General features: G+C 46.4%; 9 protein-coding genes across 9 annotated transcripts; 4 read left to right on the top strand and 5 right to left on the bottom strand.

Annotated features, from left to right (window-relative positions):
• Window positions 1-902: 902 nt before the first annotated feature.
• On the top strand, window positions 903-2,025 carry BDV37DRAFT_60472 (uncharacterized protein). Its single transcript, XM_032090937.1, has 2 exons — window positions 903-1,221; window positions 1,282-2,025. Exons 1-2 carry the CDS (start codon window positions 992-994, stop codon window positions 1,658-1,660), a joined length of 609 nt encoding a protein of 202 aa, XP_031934639.1. The 5' UTR covers window positions 903-991; the 3' UTR covers window positions 1,661-2,025.
• las21 (mannose-ethanolamine phosphotransferase LAS21) lies at window positions 1,726-4,984 on the bottom strand. Its single transcript, XM_032090936.1, has 7 exons — window positions 4,552-4,984; window positions 4,452-4,496; window positions 4,109-4,397; window positions 3,917-4,044; window positions 3,491-3,861; window positions 2,402-3,424; window positions 1,726-2,351 (listed from the first exon to the last, which is right to left on the bottom strand). The coding sequence occupies exons 1-7, from the start codon at window positions 4,749-4,751 to the stop codon at window positions 1,792-1,794; spliced, it is 2,616 nt and encodes an 871-aa protein (XP_031934638.1). The 5' UTR covers window positions 4,752-4,984; the 3' UTR covers window positions 1,726-1,791.
• A 190-nt stretch (window positions 4,985-5,174) lies between these two features.
• BDV37DRAFT_265968 (DUF2423 domain-containing protein) lies at window positions 5,175-5,905 on the bottom strand. Its single transcript, XM_032083854.1, has 3 exons — window positions 5,623-5,905; window positions 5,499-5,537; window positions 5,175-5,439 (listed from the first exon to the last, which is right to left on the bottom strand). Exons 1-3 carry the CDS (start codon window positions 5,798-5,800, stop codon window positions 5,288-5,290), a joined length of 369 nt encoding a protein of 122 aa, XP_031934637.1. The 5' UTR covers window positions 5,801-5,905; the 3' UTR covers window positions 5,175-5,287.
• Window positions 5,906-6,426: 521 nt separating this feature from the next.
• Window positions 6,427-10,025, top strand: BDV37DRAFT_277011 (transport protein particle component-domain-containing protein; the record flags this gene model as incomplete). Its single annotated transcript, XM_032085676.1, has 11 exons — window positions 6,427-6,574; window positions 6,699-6,914; window positions 6,978-7,049; window positions 7,110-7,426; window positions 7,532-7,637; window positions 7,692-7,917; window positions 7,970-8,460; window positions 9,219-9,429; window positions 9,527-9,644; window positions 9,741-9,830; window positions 9,894-10,025. 11 exons carry the CDS (start codon window positions 6,427-6,429, stop codon window positions 10,023-10,025), a joined length of 2,127 nt encoding a protein of 708 aa, XP_031934636.1.
• A 484-nt stretch (window positions 10,026-10,509) lies between these two features.
• BDV37DRAFT_277010 (malate dehydrogenase) lies at window positions 10,510-11,932 on the bottom strand (the record flags this gene model as incomplete). The annotated part of the gene is made up of 8 exons (XM_032085675.1): window positions 10,510-10,650; window positions 10,713-10,857; window positions 10,907-10,991; window positions 11,050-11,427; window positions 11,497-11,584; window positions 11,654-11,764; window positions 11,831-11,862; window positions 11,920-11,932. 8 exons carry the CDS (start codon window positions 11,930-11,932, stop codon window positions 10,510-10,512), a joined length of 993 nt encoding a protein of 330 aa, XP_031934635.1.
• A 999-nt stretch (window positions 11,933-12,931) lies between these two features.
• Window positions 12,932-14,377, bottom strand: BDV37DRAFT_59802 (60S ribosomal protein L28). Its single transcript, XM_032090935.1, has 5 exons — window positions 14,032-14,377; window positions 13,826-13,920; window positions 13,694-13,717; window positions 13,501-13,625; window positions 12,932-13,412 (listed from the first exon to the last, which is right to left on the bottom strand). Exons 1-5 carry the CDS (start codon window positions 14,081-14,083, stop codon window positions 13,235-13,237), a joined length of 474 nt encoding a protein of 157 aa, XP_031934634.1. The 5' UTR covers window positions 14,084-14,377; the 3' UTR covers window positions 12,932-13,234.
• Window positions 14,378-14,570: 193 nt separating this feature from the next.
• On the top strand, window positions 14,571-15,011 carry BDV37DRAFT_289516 (DUF2015 domain-containing protein; the record flags this gene model as incomplete). The annotated part of the gene is made up of 2 exons (XM_032088491.1): window positions 14,571-14,625; window positions 14,692-15,011. 2 exons carry the CDS (start codon window positions 14,571-14,573, stop codon window positions 15,009-15,011), a joined length of 375 nt encoding a protein of 124 aa, XP_031934633.1.
• A 325-nt stretch (window positions 15,012-15,336) lies between these two features.
• BDV37DRAFT_59713 (U2 snRNP complex subunit HSH49) lies at window positions 15,337-17,532 on the bottom strand. Its single transcript, XM_032090934.1, has 3 exons — window positions 16,821-17,532; window positions 16,383-16,758; window positions 15,337-16,330 (listed from the first exon to the last, which is right to left on the bottom strand). Exons 1-3 carry the CDS (start codon window positions 16,838-16,840, stop codon window positions 15,662-15,664), a joined length of 1,065 nt encoding a protein of 354 aa, XP_031934632.1. The 5' UTR covers window positions 16,841-17,532; the 3' UTR covers window positions 15,337-15,661.
• A 351-nt stretch (window positions 17,533-17,883) lies between these two features.
• BDV37DRAFT_265867 (putative mitochondrial folate carrier protein Flx1) lies at window positions 17,884-19,476 on the top strand. The gene is made up of 3 exons (XM_032083853.1): window positions 17,884-18,414; window positions 18,554-18,796; window positions 18,872-19,476. The coding sequence occupies exons 1-3, from the start codon at window positions 18,225-18,227 to the stop codon at window positions 19,453-19,455; spliced, it is 1,017 nt and encodes a 338-aa protein (XP_031934631.1). The 5' UTR covers window positions 17,884-18,224; the 3' UTR covers window positions 19,456-19,476.

Raw genomic sequence — 19,476 nt, 5'->3', positions numbered from 1 at the left:
TTGGCGATTGAAAAGAAACAAGAAAACAAGAAGAGAAGAGAAGAATAAAAGAAAGGCAAATGATAAAATTAAAAGAGAGAGAGAGAAAGGAGAGAGAATAGGAAGGGGGAAAAATAAGAGGAAGAAGAGCTAGTTGACAGTGAGTATGTGTATGGAGATCTGTTCGCATATGTCTGATTTGCGGCCTGTTGCGCAAAAAAGGGAATTATCATTACTCTCCAGGCTATCCCGCATCATCCCCTCTATTCACCTTTACTCGTCTCATGTGTCCCATATCCTTCTTAGTACAAAGTTAACTTGGAGAGACAACCGACGTTTTTGACCCGCAGGAGAAAAACATTCTATGCCCTGGTAGGCTAGGATGTGGTGTCTCGGTTTGAGTCTGAATGTTGGGTTTATCTCCCTTGGAAGCCTTTCTCTGAGAGATTCAGGTCCTTCCCATGCTCTTGAACGTTACAAAGTTTATTCATGGTTAATCAGAAAATCTACAAACCAAAGGTGAAGCTAAGTAAGGTATTTACATTGAGAAGTGCCTATGCATTGTAAACATAGTACTCCTGATTACATGGCCTTAGCCAGAGATGTGTCTAGACTTTGGATATCGAAAATATTGGGAGTATGTACATTTATTCAGGTACGGAGGATTCTGGATTCTACTCGTAACAGTGCCCCACCCGCACTTACTCCGTATTCGCCCGAGTATCCAATATGAAAACTACCCGTGAACTAAAAATCTTATGTCCAACAACGCACTGTAGGTATCCCAAGGAGAAAACACACACACGCACACACACAAAGAAAGACAAAACTAAAAAAAAAGAATTGATTTGGTCTAAGAACTGGCATATAACTGCAAACATCACGAGCTAAATAATCCGCCACCTTTCGAAATCCCGTCTCTCAAAAAGAGCAAGGTCCGAAGAAAGGGGGTTGGTCTGACGCCCTTCAGTTGTGTGTGAGTTTACCTACTGTGTCAAGTTGTATAATCGAAATGGATGCAGAGAAGATTTATGCCGAGCATTCCATACTTAAATTGGTATACCACCGCAATAAGAATCAACATAAGAGAACCAAATGGTGGAAATGGTTGTCAGTATTAAAACGTACCACCTGGAACCTCGCACGATCTCTTGACTGTATACAATCACCTAGCGGAGCGGCAGACTCCCCTGATCGATACATACAGTGTCTTGCGAATCATATTCTTCCAAGATGTTACCTGTGAGTTCTATGAAATAATATATGTCACGTGAACACAGTCACTAATGAATGATAAATTAGGACCTTCTCGACAGTTGTGGCTGATGGGCAGTTTTCTACTCTTGGGGCAGTGTTGTTAGGCACATTGGCTCGCCTTGCGAAATCCACAGGAATTGACAAAGAAATGAAGCTTGCAGCTCAGACAGAAACTCCCAGGGCCGCTTCTTCACACGCTAGGATCGACGGTCCAGAGGATGTCGGAGAGGTTCTGGCTCGAAATAACAATTTGTCAGGTCTCGGAGGATTTCTAAAGATGCCTTGTTCAAAGGCAGAAGAATGCCCGAAGTCCAGCCCGAAGAAATGGAACAAAATCACGGATACCGCCGTAAAACAGAGTAAAAACAAGAGGAGGAGGAAGAAAAAGGATGCCATTGACGACCTTTTCGATAGTCTCTTGTAGTTCTTTTTCTTACAATCTGTCAGCGCCCGTTTTCTGTTGTCAATGACTCATACTAGTCACCATTGGAAGCACCGAGCGGATTCATAGCTGTTTGACAATTATGATTCTCTGTGAATAATAACGCAGAGAGCTCATCTCTTTATAAATAAGCGCCAATCGATCTCTCCCAGTACATTTACCACAATGTGGTTGATCATCGCCCATGCCATAGTGTAAAGGTATTTCGGGGAGAAGACCGTCCAGATAAAAAGATGTGTCCTTAAAATTGTACACGCCGCCATCACTGACATTAACATTGTTGTCAAATGAAAAGTCAGTATGGTTATATGCGCCTGCTTTTCTTCCCGATTCTGCGGGGAACGGAGCAGCCTACTGGCTGAGACCCACCATATTGGGGCGGCCCAGTTGCTGATGAATGTCAAGGCACCGACGATAACAACATTGTAGGCACCGACACCATTATATGCATTTGAAAGATCAACTGATGAGATAGCATTTGAGCCTCCAAATGCGTAAAAGGTCACATATTGCATGAGCAGAGAGGTTATGGTTTGTTCCACGGTTGATAAACGCATCGATGCGATGATGGTGATTTGTAATCTAAAAATTAGAAAAGCAGGTATGTTCGTCACTCTCGATTGCATCAGTAAGAAAAGTGTGAGAGTCTCGTGAAAGATTGTGCTTGTTGGCCCTTTTTTTCTGTCAGAATCATTCGGTAAGGTCTTTGAGATCAATACTTGCCAGTGCCCTTATGAATCGATCCCCGGGCTTTTCCAACATACATGGAGTATATCATGAGAAGAGATATTCCACAAAGAACCATTCTTGCATGATAAAGCAGGTGCATTCCATCAGCTACCATGGCCACGGGCTGCAAGAAGGAGTTACCGAGAAGTTCGGGAGAGTCGGATGCCGCCAATGATAACTTGAAAAGAAAGGCTGCCAGCGTCACCACACAACTAATAAAACGCCAAAGCACTGATGCAGGAAGGTCGAAGAGAAGGTGCAAACAAGTATCAGCGTATGTCAGAATCACCAAAGCCCACAAAGTATGCTGATGGGAAGGAAAAAAGGACCCGGTAATGTCCGGCTGAGCAGCAAATTTTTGGCCTGTCTGATTCCATCTTCGCAGAACTCGATAAGACACTGCTAACGTAGCTGCACCAAACCTGGGAAGTGAGGGTACAAATGGCCAGTATCCTTCCGCTGGACCAGATTTTTGGATTGACTTGCGATGGAAGTAACCAGCATATTTAAGATGTAGGTAAACCACCCATCCCATCGATACCCAGTACCAGAACTGCTGTTCTTCTTCCACGTAGCTACTTGCAAACATCATGGTACTATAACTTAGGATGTTAAATCCCAAAAATATTCCTGCCGGCGCGAAGTTCACTAGCAGCCTTTTGACTGGGAAAAAGGTAAGTGAGATAGCAAAGCCGGCAATGGAAAGCCCGATATAGAGCCTTAAAAGGTTATAATCACTCGCAGCTCTGCTCATAAGTCTCTGGGCACTCCTCAAAAACAGTAGAAGAGCAGACTCGACCTCTGAAGAGGCTCCACGATCGTAATCAGCACCCGATCTATTGAGTAGTTCAAGCACTCGGAACCAAGCGCACTGAACACGCTCAATATCGGTCAATGATTGAGAGCTACAATTAGCTGGCATCAAATTAAATTCAAAACTGTAACTCGGAAACGATCCTTTAACGGCTTTTAGCAACTGCTTGGCGTTTTCGAGCAGCATATGAATCCTGTGCGGTCCTGATGTCGAGATCAGGGGTGATGACTTAGCTTTTTTGTTTAGTCCGAATGATAAGAGACCCTTACCGTAATCCCACATCTCAAGAAGCTCTGGGATAAAGACACCTAGGCTATTCAAGGGAATCGGCAAGCCTAGCAGCCCCGCCAGTGTCGGTGTGATATCTGTCTGTTCAACAGTATGGTAATATTGCAGGTCACTGAATTCTTCCGTTGGACTATCGTTTCGAGTTTCGAGTCGCTGAAATTTAGGCGATATGAAAAGCAGAGCCGGTGAAGTTTCGCCCACAGATGAACCACCATGATTCCCAGCATCGTTCATCCCATGGTCACCACATAATACAAAGAGGGTGGTCTCAAGATGTTTCTCTTGCTCCAGAGCTGTGTACACTATGTTAACAACAGAATCCATCTCATGTTGCTTTGCTATCATGTATGGGCTAGAGATGTGTCAGGAGAATGTTACAAAATACAATAGCGGCTGTAGCACCTTACCTATTAGGTCCAGCTTTGTGTCCTATGTGGTCAAGACCAAGGAAGTGCATTATCAAAGCTGACCAGTCATCTTGCAAGAGTTCACTGGGGATGTGACGAGTCACATTATTGTCTACCTCTGTGAAGTCCTACAACGATGCTTAGCTCTGCCTATGACTGCAAGTCTAGAAATGTCACTTGGAGTGTACTGACCGAAACAAAGAAGCTCGTAGTCCCATCAGCCCTGTGAAACATCCCAGGAAATAACTTCAGCCAAGTGTCATCCCCATACATGACCATTTTACCACCTTTTGCTTTCAATTGTGCTAACCATGTATCTTGGTGCGTGAGAGTCGCCGAGGTATCAGCCTCTGCAATGTTAAGTATCACATCTAGAAATGACGGCACGGACCCTGTTGTTATGGCTTTCAGCCGGGGCATTGTGACAGTCGGAGCGCTAGCATAGGCAGTGAATGGGAGAGCAGCGCCTGACCGAATTAAGCTATGGAGTTCTTGTTAGTGTGTGTGGTTGAATGAGAATCCCGATCCTTCTAACCTTTGAGTGAACAGAAACCCAGAGTTTTGGGAATAAACAAAATCGCTAGTATGAAAGTTAGCCTGAAGTACCGGGATCTCAGTGATGTTTGCGATCGTACCTCCGCAATGCATCGACTACCATAAAGACAACTTTGTCGAATACACCCGGCGGAATTTGACTGTTATTGGTGTGTTCATTTGTTGCAAAGCCCGGGAGCAAATTCTTATAAGGGAAAAAGCCAGAGGAAAAGACGAGAATCGATATGGGGACGAGTATGTTGGCGATGAGTATCGTCCACTTCGATGTCGCAACCTTCATGGCTATTTCTCGGTGGCAGAAGCCACAAGCTGGAGCAATGTCAAGCAAGTTATGTTGGCCTATACCGTACCCAAGCTGGCATGTCCAGATCTGTTACACTGTCCATGTAGTTAAACTCAAGCAAATAGTGTCAACATCATTAGGGGTATACTTCGATCGGGCTACTGTATACAAAACTACCTATATTCATCACACCGCCTTCTGTTTGAGGATGTGCATTTATCCGATGTGCGGCATTCCGTGTTGCCGTGTTGGCCAAGTTCCCGACACAAGATGAGGAGCTACGAACGCCTCTGGACTACAGAACGGTACAGAGTAGAGGCTATATAAATATAAGTCGGAGACATTCTAGCCTCGTCTGACCCCCTTGTTCGGAGGCGGGAATATTTACCCCAAATTCGATGGGACCCCCTGGTGACGCTGTTGTTGTCATAAATTCTAATTGTTATTGATCATAACTGAAACACGATGAGAGGATGTTGTAGATAACCCCGAACGCCAATCTAGTGTTTATAAACAAATGGTGCCTAAAAATTTTACCTCCTCTTCGGGCCCTTATTCTTGGACTGGTGTGGACGGAACACAATGGACGAGCGATTCTTTCTGTTGCTGTGGCGTTTATGAATCCGCCCTCCTTTGTGAGAGCGACTCTGAGTAGTTTTAATGGAGCCGTTATCAATGTCCATATCTAGAGAGTGAGACTTTAATATGCAGAAAAACTGACTAGAGGCCGTGTGTGAGACTGACCTTCATTTGGTTGTAATATCTTAGTCTCTTCCTGGCGATCTGTATAGCACGATGACTTTGTGAGTTCCTCGCGAGATACAAGGGTACTTAGATACACACGAAAGAAATTGGAGGGGGAACCTACCCTTCATATCCAGTGCCGTATCTAACTTTTCTTCATTACTTGGTTTTGGCTGGGAGGCAAGTTCTTGCAGTTTAGCTGAGAGCCTTTCAGTTCGCGCATCAACAACTGGCCCAAAGACTGTGGCTCGCAGTTTCGCTCTATTGCGCTTTTGGACACTCGCTCGGACACTCTTTGCCATGTCGATGGTAGAAAAAAGGAAAGAGGAATAAGATACTGAGATAAACGCGTTATCCTCAATTATAAGACGAAGCAGAGAATGGCTCTGTGAATGTGGTCAGTCTTTCACTTTTCATGGTCGATCTTTTCTAAGTTCAAGGTTTTTTTTTTTTTTTTTTTTTTTTTTTCTTTTTTTTTTTTTTTTTTTTTTTTTTTTTTTTTTTTTTTTTTTTTTTTTTTTTTTTTTTTTCCCTTCCCTTTTTGGATTAGCTGCTCTTGTCTTCTCTACTGTTGTAAATTACGGGCGGTGGATATCTTATGTCATCCTATCGGAGACCGTTTTCTCACCTCCGCAATCATCGCCGACTGGACCGGTCGCAAAACAATCCCAGCTGGGGTGTGTGCCAACCGAAGCTCTGTTCTTTTCATTAAAGCAGTCTCCTGGTAGTATTTCAAAGCGAGGTTTACTTTTGGAACTTTATCCTATCTTCTCTCTTTTTTGCCTTCGCCAAATCAAGTAAAGAGAAGGATTGAGATGTCTTTTATCAGAGTCGCCAGATATTGTGCGCCTGTTTTGGAATCCCCTCTTGAAATTCTTCTTACTCTTTGAATGCTATAACAGCTGATCGCACCACTCTTACTACCATCATGGCCTCTGTTTGCCAGTCGTCCGAGCTTCAAAGCGTGGTTGCTTTGGTGAAAACAATGACGAATGCGCAGCTAAAGGAGATACTGAGAAGTGAGGGGCTCGCTGTTTCTGGAGTGAAAGCTTCACTTCAGCTCCGAATTATTGATTGTCTGTTGTCCTTGTAGTTTCTCGGCGTTGTTTTCCAGCCAACGGGGCTTCCAATAGTATTCACTTGAAGCACACAAGAGTTGATCAGATGTATAGAAAGCTAACTATTTCTTGGATCTGCTAGTCATTGAGAGACTCAACCAAGGAGGGCAAATTGAGCGGTACGATAACTTGAAGAGAGCTGTGTACGCCACTGCACATCGATCAATGCCGCAGCCTTCAACGCCGCAGTCATTACCTAGTCACCAATACCAGTCTTCTTCAGCTAACCAACCGTTGCCAACACAACACCGACCATCGCCATTGAGCGCACCGATGACGTCGCATGGACTCACTTCTGGTATACTCCCGATGCCAATCTTCATGTTTTTACATTCCGGGATAAATTCTCATTTGCTTCTAGGCCAGTTAAATTTCAAAGAAAGTCCTTTCTACACTGTTATCCAGCAGCTTACACCTGTTGTAGAATGCAAAGGTGAGTTTTCAGATGTCACTCCTCAGTTTGCCATGTCTGTTCCCGTCTAATATCGCAAAGTACGCGAACAGACTAGGGACAGTGTAGAACTTAGGGTGATTCTCAACCAAGATGTAGCTTCAAGGTTACACGCCGATCCGAACCTACGGATAATGGTTTACTGTGCTGCAGATACTGGGCTTAATCAGTATACGAAATCGGACATTGCTTTCCCTCACCAAGTTGAGCTGAAAGCAAATCTTGATGAGGTGAAAGCTAACTTGCGAGGCCTCAAAAACAAGCCCGGTACGACGAGGCCTGCTGATGTGACAGACTATATTCGCAAGAAACCTGGATATCCGAATCATATTGTTATGACCTATGCCCTCACTACAAAGGCAAGCGTTGAGCCCGGGTTGATCTCTTTATCTCGTTTTCTTTCCCTTTCCATCCAGCACCCTCTCAGTTCTGATATCAAGCCTCCAGTGCTGACCTGCTATTAGAGATTCTTTGTGCTTGGCAGTCTCGTTCAGCGGCATCCAGTTGAGGAACTTGTAGCTGAGTTGAAGATGAGGAAGATAATCTCGAAGGACCAAGTACTACGAGAAAGTATGTCCATTTCTCTTCGGTGTCTATTAGAGGACAATTTTAAAAGGCCAGCAGTGAAAAGCAGAGCGAATGACACGGACATCGTTGCAACATCTAGTGTTATGTCACTGAAGTGTCCTTTATCTACCCTTCGAATCGCGGTCCCCTGTCGCTCGGTAATATGCACTCATAATCAATGCTTTGATGCATACTCTTTCCTGCAATTGCAAGAACAGGCCCCAACGTGGTCATGTCCCGTGTGTTCTAAAGCGACCAGCTTTGAGTCATTACAAATCGATCAGTAAGTTCATCATGGAGCGGTTCTGGTTTTGGTCCTGGTACTGACAATATAGGTATGTTGATGATATACTTCGCTCAACATCTCCAGATGTTGAACAAGTTGTTATGGAACCAGACGGCAGATGGTCAAATCCGAAAGTCGGCGACGTTTCAGAAGCTGGTGGAGTTACTCCTGAGTCAGACGATGATGATCTAATAGAGATAAAGGAACTTGGAAACACGCCCGTTAAACAGGAGTCTCTTCCAGCCGCGAGTTTATCTCTACAACAGACCCCAGCTCAATCACGGGAGCCTTCATCGACATCATCTGTAACTCGTTTGTCAACAAACAAACGTCCTGCAGCCCAGGTGATTGACCTTACGGGGAGCGATGACGATAATGACGATGGTTCCCCTGTAAGGCCACTAAAACGGCCAGCTTTGAGCTTGCTAAATCGATCTTTACCCCGGCAAGAATTTCAGAGTTCATATAACACTGCTCTAGCAAATGGCAGGACTGCTCCTCGCGCCGGTCAGACTAGTTCTGAATCTCCCACCCAAAGAAGTGGCTATAATGCATAATCTCACTTTATCAATCTTAGCATCTAACGGCGTCGCGGCGCATTCGGTTTACGGTGTTTGATAACATTGCATAAGTTCAATTGGAGAATGAATTCGTTCACATCTTTTTTGTATATGGGATAAATCATACTCTACGTTCTGTCGTTTGTTCATTTGGCTTCAATGTAGCAAGACCTCGCCTAGCATGGGGTTCTTCCCGGGGGCATAAGTTTCGAAGAATAGTTGCGAGGGAGAGCAGAAAGAGACACGGATCTATGTTTCATTAATCGTGGCCTATGCATGTATCTTTTAAGTAGACTCTTAGCATGACAATAGTGCATGGCGTCGGCGGCCAATTCCATACATCAGATTAAAGAGTTAATTAGTTACCTTAAGCGTTTGGACAATTGCTTGTGGACTGGGGAGGCCAATAAAATCAAATTCAATGGAGGCTGAAGCGGAACCGCTGCTACCGACACTCTTTACTACGTACTTATTTAATCAACGGAGATCAACCGTGGCCGCATGAGGTAAGAACCAGCCATCCTTCCGTCACCCATTCTCTGTCACACAGTGGTGGAATTGAGCCAGAATTCTCCCATGATTTCTATAGAGGGGGCATGGGATACGATTACTGATTCCTAAAGATAACCGCTGTTACTGCGCTCCAACCAGCTACAGACTTATCTCGGGGGCCATCTTCATCTTCATAAGGGGCCAACAACAAACGACATTTAAACGTGATGTCGCTCGATGCGCCAGCTTCGGCGTATAGTATCTCTGAGCCCCAGGCACGGGCTCTAAGTGCTTCATGTCTTGATTTCCTCCTAATAGAGCTGGTACCTATGGCAGAACGCCTGGCGAAGGAACTCTCAGCCGATGATAAGACTCCCGATGACGATGAGATTAGGGAAACAACATTTTTCCGCCTCGAGTCTCTTGGATACAGAGTTGGACAAGGTCTTGCAGAAAGGTAAGCTACGGTATTTTGGGGGGACAAGAAAATCCACCCATTCAGTTCTTTCTAAATCCAGGCTAACCATGTGTTTTTATGCCTATGCTCTCTGTAGATTCTCTCGAGACCGCCCTAGATTCTCTGATAATCTTGATGTTATCAAGTTTTTATGCAAAGACTTATGGACCATCCTTTTCAAGAAGCAGGTCGATAATTTGAAAACCAATCATCGGGTATGCACACCCACGTCGCCATATGAACACAAGTTTATCGTCGCACGTCAGCTCCTACATTGAGAGAGAAGCGGGCCGACTGACAAATCCTTATAGGGAGTATATGTTCTGACCGATAATTCATTTCGGCCATTTGCAAGGATGAGCATGTCTATGAGAAGCGAGGCGGTGTCCATGGCTCACGCGGTATGGGATTACCAGTTGACCCCTTAATTAGCCAATAATTGTTATTGTCTAACCAAGCTCTAGTACCTATGGTTCCCATGTGGTGTCATTCGAGGCGCTCTATCAAACCTGGGAATTAATACTACTGTTCAGGCCGAGACGGGTGAGCTTCCAGGAGCAACATTTCAGATCAAAACAGTCCAACCCAAATCATGAATGGAGTGCGAACAGCTGGCCCGTACGTTATCAAGATGTCCATTCTCGCAGCGGAGATAGCCTAGAGGCAATACTTCAAAACGACCTGAAAATCGAGCCCAGCACCAGATAGACTGGATAGCCGATTCGGCTAATGCTCTACAATCGGGTCACAGGCCACTTTTCCTGCTCCTACAGTACATTGAGACAAGTGCGTGCAGATATGAGGAGTACAATTGCGTTTCCATTCTGCCTGTCTTTGCTATCCTCTTCCACCGAAACGACACGATTCCACATTTATCCATTCGTCTTTAAATAATCTCATGCTTCAAAGCCTATCTTGCTCAGGTATCAATGATTAGCGGGATTCTTTCAGTTTCGTGAATTGGAAAGTAAGTCACCGAAGGAACGAGGTCCTTTCGGTGGAGACAGGAGTGCGATATAGATGGCAAATAACCGACTGGTGGGTGGGAATCCTGCAGCTGATGAACGGGGGTGGGCGCGTTTACTTTGGTGGTGGGTTCTTGACGAAGTCGATGCCCTTATCGATATTACCCTTAAGGCCTTTCGTGCAAGCCTCGAGGAGCTTCTTTTCCTTGTCGGTCACGCCCTCCAGAACGTTGCTAGCCTTCTCTGCGCCATTGGTCTGTTTGATAGTGTTAGCCTACCGTGGTATGAAAGAAGATTCTGTGAGGTTTTGAATCTTACTCCTAGGGTTACGAGAGTAGAGAAGAATTCCACGCCAGTTGCCTGGACAATCTCATCACCACCGGGAATTCCAGGCAGGTAGACGAAGGTAGGCTCGACAATGCCCGTTTGACCCTTCGAAGCTTTGATAACACTCTCGGCGAACCTATGGCATGTTAGCCGCGGGTATTTTCACAGCACGCTAGTATCCCTACCTGTAACCGGCATAGGCCATAGACAAGGTTGCGGAACCAGCGCCCTCCTTAGCTTGGACCACCTCATCTCCACCAAATTGGACACCTGAAGTAAGGTTAGTGGTTACAGCCGGGTATTCATGAGATTCTTTGGGACTACCCACGGTGGATCAGTGCGTCATACTTCTCCTCGGGTATCTGAACCGCGGGAGTAGTCTTGCTGAATAGGGGGACAATGGTCTCGCCAGAGTGGCCACCCACAACTGGGATTTTAACATCAGAAGGATTCTTCTGGCCCGAGAACTCTTGGGTGAAGGTCTCTGCACGAACGACATCCAGGGTGGTGACACCGAAGAGGCGCTTGGGGTCAAAGACGCCAGCAGCTTTGAGCACCTCTGCAGCAATAGGAACAGTAGAATTAACGGGGTTTGAGATAACCAGAACAAAGGCCTTGGGGCAGAACTCGGCAATGCCCTTGACCAAGTCTCGCACTATGCCGGCGTTGATCTTGAAGAGGTCGTCACGGGTCATACCAGGCTTGCCTATTAACAATCAGAAAACCAACCACCAGCGAAATATATAAGGAGAAATGCGAAAGGGTAGGGACTTACGAGGGATACCGGCCGGAATGACAACAATGTCAGCACCAGTAAGGGCATGCTTCAGCCCATCATCCTTGGGCAGAAAGCCGGAGATTTTCTAATCGCTCAGGTTAGATACCATTTTCGCCCCTTCCATGGGGCGATTTGTATTAAGGCAGCGACGTACAGCGATAGATGAGATGTGGGAGAGATCAGCAGTAACACCAGGAGTGTTTACAACATCGTATAGAGCAAGCTCGTCAACCAAGGGACAGGTCTTCAACAAGAGAGACAGTGGCTTGATAGATAGTTAGTATCAAACAAGGTCATATTGAGATCACGGAGGTCAGGGATAGAGATATACCTGGCCAATGCCACCAGATGCTCCAAGTACCGCTGCACTTCGAGTTAGTACTCATGGAAAGTGCCATCTGCTAAAGATTACTAACTCACCTGCTTTGACCATGATGGAGATTTATGAATCAAACAATTGAATTGGTCTGTTCCGTTATAAAGGGATGTGTTAGCGATCTGGGCAGTTTGAAGGACAAGGAGGATAAAGAAATGGATGGAGACCGTCAATGTGGGGTGGAGGATGGAACACTGGGTTTAAAGCAGGGAAAGAGGGGTAAATGAGCCAAGAGGGGAGGGAAAGGAAAAGGAAAAGGAAATTGGGGGGGAAGAGGGGTGGGGGGAGGGGTACGGAAGCAATCAAGTAGATATAATCGGGAGATTGTACGCCCAGTAGTAATCCTGTCTGAGGAAAACCCCTACACATATATATAGCTCTTGTGTCTCTTGATTCCTAGGTATGACTGACAGTTCCCAAGATCAATCACATGTGGAGAAAACCACATTACTGAGTCCGGAGTACCTAACACATTACTAGATCGTCATATCCACAGGAATTAGTATTATTGGGAACCAATACGAATTACAACACCCTTTCCCCAAACCTCCGGTACTACAGTTATACAGCTCAACAGATTCCGGCAATTTCCTTATAGCGCACCACTTGCATACCGGGGTCCTGCACAGCACGATGTACACCGCACAGTACATCCTGTACCTGATGATAGGATGCATTGTAAGGGCTGTGTGTATGCCATACATACATACATACAGCAAACAAAATAGTATCCGAGCCATGGGTTGGATCCATGGAAATAATAGGTAATTCCTAGCCATCCCAGCCACCCATACCACGTCCTTAACTTCCTTACGGCTCCCCCCGAACAAGTCGACGGCCCGGATTCCGGCAATTCCTCTATTCATGGATCCTACTACCATGCCCGAGGCCATCAGCCGGTTTTGTACCATTGGGCCGTTGAGACCTCGGAAAAAGGCGGGTGGGTGATCTGGATCTATCTACGGTTCAAGGAAAACAGCCTCGCGCTTATCCCTAAAACCTTTCGTCCCCCGTCGGCCCGAACATCGGCTGTAGAATCCTTTTTATTACTAGAAGCATGTGCTAAGTCTTGTGACCATAACACCAGCTGGAGAATAAAACTACGACGTAGAGTTTGATCGTTCCCCCGTCAATCGGACTAGGTAAACCAGGGTGGACGTCCGGGGAAATGGGTATTCATATCTCGTGTTTCTTTGTGTTTTTGTCTTTTTGGTTCTTTTAATTTTGAATGGCCTGGTGCACATTTGCCCCGGTAGCAGTATTGCTAAATTACATGGGCGCTTCCGCCCTTGACCAGCATGGCGCCACTATGCTTGATGCGCCCAACCCTTGCGATTACTCGTCTTCGAGTCCTGTCCTTTATGCCGACTCTTGCTCAGCGGCCTTCCGGGCCTGAGCACCTCTGGGCTTCTGGGGGGGAGTATCCTTCTTAGGCTTCTGAGAACGGCGAATGGCGCTCACACGAGCAACAGCGTCCTCACGGAGGTCAGCACGGTAGCCGTTCTTTGCGGTCTTGTCTGCAACACCCTTGTAGATCCTAACAAAAGTGACAACCAGGCAGTTAGCACAGACACGTGATAGTTGATTCTTCACCCATGAAGAGTGAGGCGGTCGGTTCTGCTTACTTGCGGGTAGAGGCCTTGGGGCCAAAGGTCACGCGAACGGCATTCTTTCCAGGCTGCTGGGCATTGCCAGACTTCTTGGTAATAACAACAACGCCACCGTTCTCAGTGGGCTGCACACCAATAGCCTGTTATCGCAGGTTAAAACAAGTCCGGGCATACATTTAAGTCATTGGTGGCTGTAGGGCGTGAATACCTTGGTGTTGGCGTATCCAGCGTACTGAAATAAAGCGATATCAATGTTAGTCATCGGCACTCTGAGCTAGGAGAATCAAGGAAAATGAAAACAGCCTCTGTATGAAAATCATCGGCATCAGGGCTCTCGTACCTTGAAAGAGTGCTTGTTCTGCAAGTTCAAGGGATCACGGGAGAACTGAGAGCCACCGCCGCTGTTACGCTTGACCAGAAAAGCATTCTGGTTGCCTGTTCATAATGTTAGGGATTAGTTGGACATCCAGGGCATCAGATAAATTGACGTAGATGGATGGAGAGTAGGTATGAATGCCGAGTATGGCGTAGAAGAGTTAAACGTACGGGTGAGCTGCCAGACCAGGTCGCTGGAAACGTTCTGTCTTTGAGCGGCCATTGTGAATTATCTCTTTCAGGCTGGTGGATTGAGGACGGATCGAAATCAGTCGACGCAAAGGCTGGTATACTGAACGATGGATTGTGTGTGCCAGCGCCAAGAATGGCAGTCTGCGGTCTCGCTAAGCGGACCGCTTTAGGAATAGTGCATGGAAACAGGGTTGCTGCCTCAGATCGAAGGCATCGCAGAAGTGTTCAGCCACAGACCCACTTGCCTCTTCCAGGCCTTCCCTTCTCCGTTCTACGGAGTCCTACTATTAGACCTCCCCAGGCTACCAGGTTATCCTGGTTCCAACCCAAAGCATCATATGCTCTGACGGTGGCAGCTGCCTGCCAGTTGAAAATCCCTCATTCATAATTTTAGGAGTTTTGGCCATTTGAGCTTCGCAACACTTTGCCGTTCACCTCCGGTATTGGGGAGGCCGTTAACGTTATCACACTGTCTGTTGTTTGACTAGCTTTGCAGCCATCCAACTGACCTAGTCGCCATGGCATACTATCTTCTATACGTTTTGACAATCTCTGTTGTGGTTTGCGGTACAGGTATATTGCACTCAGGCTAATCCAAAAAGTAGTTCCGACTGGGTATCATGCTGATAAGTTTTAAAGTCCTCTATCTTACCCGGTCCCGTTGGTTGTCTTTAGTCCCACTTCCTGATTACATATACGATCGCCTACCTTCCAGTTTCGCCGATGACCTAGAGGCGGGACTGACATCGACGCAGTTTGACCTCTCCGCCAACATTGCAGATGGCGACACTAGGGCTGGGTTGGATAACCAAGCTAAACGGCAAATCAGGAAGATCATGAAACGCCAAAGGATAGACTTTGATGAAGCTCGCCGGATATATACCGAGCAGCGTTTTGCTAAGAATAACATTGGTCCCGATGGCCGGCCCAGGGACCCGAAATTTGTTTCATTCTCATAACATGGCGTTGGCCATGAGACACTTTCTGTACCGTATTACATGCAACCATTGATTCTTTTCCCTTTCTTCACTCTTTCCTCTTTTATAGGGCCCTGGCAATATGTCTGCGAGACTTCATATGAAAGTTCTTTTTCATTTTCCCTCTCTATCCAAGTCATAAATATCCTTAATGCACAAAGCCAAGTACCTGCTATAGACACACTAAGGATCGATGACGTTTGTGATTGCACTCTCAACTAGCAATTTATTTAAAATAGCCTTGCCTCTAATTCTCATTGTCCTTAGAATCTGAGCTTCAAGAGATCTGCCTATATGCATTAAAACCACGGGTCCTATTTCATGCAATGTCTGCACCTAATGAAAGGTGCAACCATGAGTGCTAGAAGAGAGAACAATAGGGAGGGTTCCATTATACACATGTTGTGTGCTCCGCTAAATCTGAGTCCAGCACTGATATCGGGGTTATCGATTGGCTGGTATGCGAAAGAAATTGGGTTCGGGTTCTTCCCAGTTTTCAAGGATGTTCGTTTCCCACCTAGCTTTTCGGGCCTATTCTTCTGATGAATTGTTACATCATATCCAAGCAGCTCCCAACCAAGTACTCATTGGGAAGGGGACTAACTTCCAAACTAACACATTGAGCTGAATGCTCATCGGCCCCGACCATAGGCTGGCTGCTGAAATCCTGGGGGTAATGGTGGCGGGGGTGCTGCATTCCCAGTAGGAGGGCCAAAGCCGGGAGGCGCGAAGCCTGGAGGTGGCGCTGTTTGTGGAGGAAAAGATGGTTGCTGACCCGTATTGTTGAAGGCTGGAGGTAAGAAAGCCTGCGGTGGACCTCCATAGCCGGCTTGTGAAGGTGGAGGCCGTGCTGGCAAGCCTGGTGGTGGATTTGCCAGAGGTGTCGCAGGTGGAACAGACCTGTGTTGTTGTGGGGGAGGCACATTCGAAAAACCAACATTAGGGGGGGCAACGCCTCTGCCTATCCCTAGGTCAGGAGGTCCAGTGCTGATCGGCCTAGAGCTGTCACCATTGGCCATGGTCGCGGGCACCATAGGGGTCCCTGAACCTGAGAATGGTGATGGTAACGGCTGAGTCGGCGGGCGTACGTTATGCTTGCGGGCTTGCGCAGCTAACATCCGCTCAGCCTGATCACCATGACGTTCACCCTTGCCATCTTTCTTATAGGCGTATTGTACCGAGACCTGTTTATTCATGAGGTACTGGCCATTCATGTTTGCTATGGCGGCATCCGATGACTCAAAATCGCCGAACGACACAAAACCATAGCCCTTTGATAGATTATTGTCATCCCGTGCAATCTGCGACAAGGTTAGCCCACACCTCTCAAAGACGGCAGATAGTCGAGATTACCTTCGGTAAATTGACCAAATTCCCAAACCGACTAAATGTATCATAAAGGACTTGTTCCGTGACCATGGGGTCAAGGTTCCCAACAAAAAGTTCTGCGCCAATTTCCACCGACTTCTGCTTGTCAGCAGACGCTTTGTTCACGCGTATTGGCTTCCCATATAAACGGATGCTGTTCATTATTCGGGATGCATATTCTGCATCCTCTTCGCTGATGAATTCAACAAACCCGTAACCTTGGTGGGACTGTGTGACTCGATCTTTCGGCAGGTGAACGTTAACGATGCGCCCTGCCTGCAGCATCAACTCCCATACCAGGCTATCTGTGACCCTTTCATCAAGATTGCCAATGTAGACGGTGGCCTCTTTATCCTGCTCCCTATAGCAGCTGTTAGTGTCTGAAACTCTTGTAACCCCTAGAATGGGGAAACAGCCACTCACCAATGCCTTGCACCGGACATGGCGGCGCGTATGCAGCGTAGCGATAATCGGTAGGTAGACGACCTAGCAGAAAGTACCTAGGAGATAATATGTAAGATTGCCGATAATATGGTACAAAAGCTATCAGACAGTGATTGTGTTAGAACGAGATGTGTCGAATCAATGTTTAACAAAGGTGGGAGTAGGGTGAATACAATATTCCTGCAGTTGGGTTTATCGGCGGCAGCTGTTTTTAGCCCCCGAAAAGTTTTGAGCTTTCGCCGTCTTTCTTCCTTCTCCGCCAACTACGTTATTCTCCGCTTTTACTTAACTGACATCCTTTCCTTTTGCTTTGGCAATTCTACCCTCAAACAATTTACCAAGATTTGATCCTTTTGGAGATATAATATCCACCGCTGTCTATCCCAATAAAGCTCTCTGGATACCTACACTCTTCGTGGCTATCACAATGGTTCAGTTTTCGGAAGAGACCAAGGTTAGACATACAATCCTCAACAGAACCACGTAACGATTACTGATAGTCTTCTTTACGTTAGGAGCGCATCTCCAAGGTTATTGATGTTTCAAGGGTCGCTATTCACTAGTGAGTCGTCCGACACATGAGCACCGTGAAATACGACAAAAACTGACTCGGCGTGCAGCGGATATCTGCCCTTGATTGTTTATCTTGGTATGGTGACTTTATTTTATTGCGACATGGACGTTTTGAGAACTATGTGTACTGATTAAGCTGATAGGTTATACGTATAGCGAACCCAAACCATCTTTGTTCAAGTATTTCTAACGAACTCCTTCCCTCGCCTTCCCGATATCAGAAATTGGAGCTGATGTTATGGCCAGGTTGTTTTCACCGCTCGCATAAAGTGTATGAGCTCCAAGGATTTGCCGATAATAAATAACAGTCTTTCAGGGCCGAGAGGTTTTCTTTTTTTTCTGTTGTGCCTTTTTCGCCTACAGCGGGAGTTTTCAACTCATGGCTGAGCGAAGGATGGGAAGTCTGTCTTGTTCAGTTTATTATGTCGATGATTGGGAGCTTCAAATTAACACCATGTATTTTTAAGGATTTTTTTTATTTATATCAGGGTACTTTCTGATGATGAACATATATGACTGTGCTTCGGTCTGTAGAAGTTGACTGTCAAGCGCTAGGTGAATAAGCATGAGCGGAATACTACGAGGAAAAAGGACTTCTTGGATAACCGACAGACCCTGGGCCTTCCGACCATTCCTTAATCGAATGAATTGACTGGACATGTGTCTAAATTAAATCGCAGCCAATTCGCCGTTGGTCTGAGAAAGGTCCTTGTTATCTATAAATTGATTACTTCCTGATCTAGGCGTGAACAGGCAATATCCGCCGCCGAACTGTAATCGATACGCGGGCCGAGGGAGACGAAAAAGTCGATGACGGAACCAACCATCCGTCACTCTACCAAGCTATACGAACGCAACCCAGGGAGGAGTAACAAAAGGTTCATGAACGGGCAGGATGGCTTGTCGTCATCCTTTGTGGAGAGCGTAGCGGGGTTCACGGCTGGAATTGTTTCTACTTTGTGTCTCCATCCCTTGGATTTGATCAAAACTCGACTGCAAGGTAAGCCGGGTCCTTGTGTGTATACGCATGCAATCCTCTGCCCCTACTTCTGCCCTTCATTTCGATTGAGTTGACACTCGCTTGGGATGGATGAGTGTGTGCGATGGTCGCTAAATCTTCTCACCCCTGAATGACTTAGTTGACCGATCCTCATCCTCTCGAGTGGGCGGTTCGCTTCGCGTCGTCCGCGGTATATACCAGAATGAAGGCGGCATCAGAGCGTTCTACCGGGGACTGACGCCCAATATCATCGGCAACTCGACCAGCTGGGCCCTTTATTTCTTGTGCTATGGCAATATCAAGACTGCAATGCGTACTTGGCGCAGCTCTCGGGAGGAAGAGCTTACATCCTCCGATTATTTTCTTGCCTCGGGGGCCGCTGGTATGCTTGAATTCTTAACGCTGGCTCGCAAATCTGAATTTTGTGGTGACTGACTTAATCGGTTCTTTACATCAGGCATGCTGACATCTATCTTGACAAATCCTATCTGGGTCATTAAGACTCGTATGTTATCGACTAGTTCTAGGACGCCCGGAGCGTATGCATCTTTCACCACTGGTGCCTCACAGATATATAATCAAGAGGGTATTCCAGGCTTCTATCGTGGTCTTCTTCCAGCTCTTTTTGGAGTAAGCCATGGCGCGCTCCAGTTCATGGCTTATGAAAAGTTGAAACTGCACCGGATCAAGACATCATCTGCGACGATGTCTAGCGATGGCTATGCGGGATCAACACAAGTGCGGTGGCGAGGACTCGGTAACCTAGATCTCTTCATCATCTCTAGTCTCTCGAAAATATTCGCCGGGGTTGTCACATATCCATACCAAGTGTTGCGGTCCCGGTTGCAAACTTATGATGCTCATCTTATGTACCGGGGGGTTCGAGATGCGGCTTTGCAGATCTGGGCCAGAGAGGGAGTGGCCGGTTTCTACAAGGGTCTGGGGCCAAATATATTGCGGGTGCTGCCAAGTACATGGGTCACATTTTTGGTGTATGAGAACACCCGAGCATATTTACCCGAACTGATATCACGCGCATAGTGCGCTTCCATCTTTTTTTTT

Source organism: Aspergillus pseudonomiae (genome assembly GCF_009193645.1).
Source record: "Aspergillus pseudonomiae strain CBS 119388 unplaced genomic scaffold BDV37scaffold_165, whole genome shotgun sequence".
NCBI lineage: Eukaryota > Fungi > Ascomycota > Eurotiomycetes > Eurotiales > Aspergillaceae > Aspergillus > Aspergillus pseudonomiae.
This window is presented reverse-complemented; position numbering and strand designations above follow the sequence as displayed.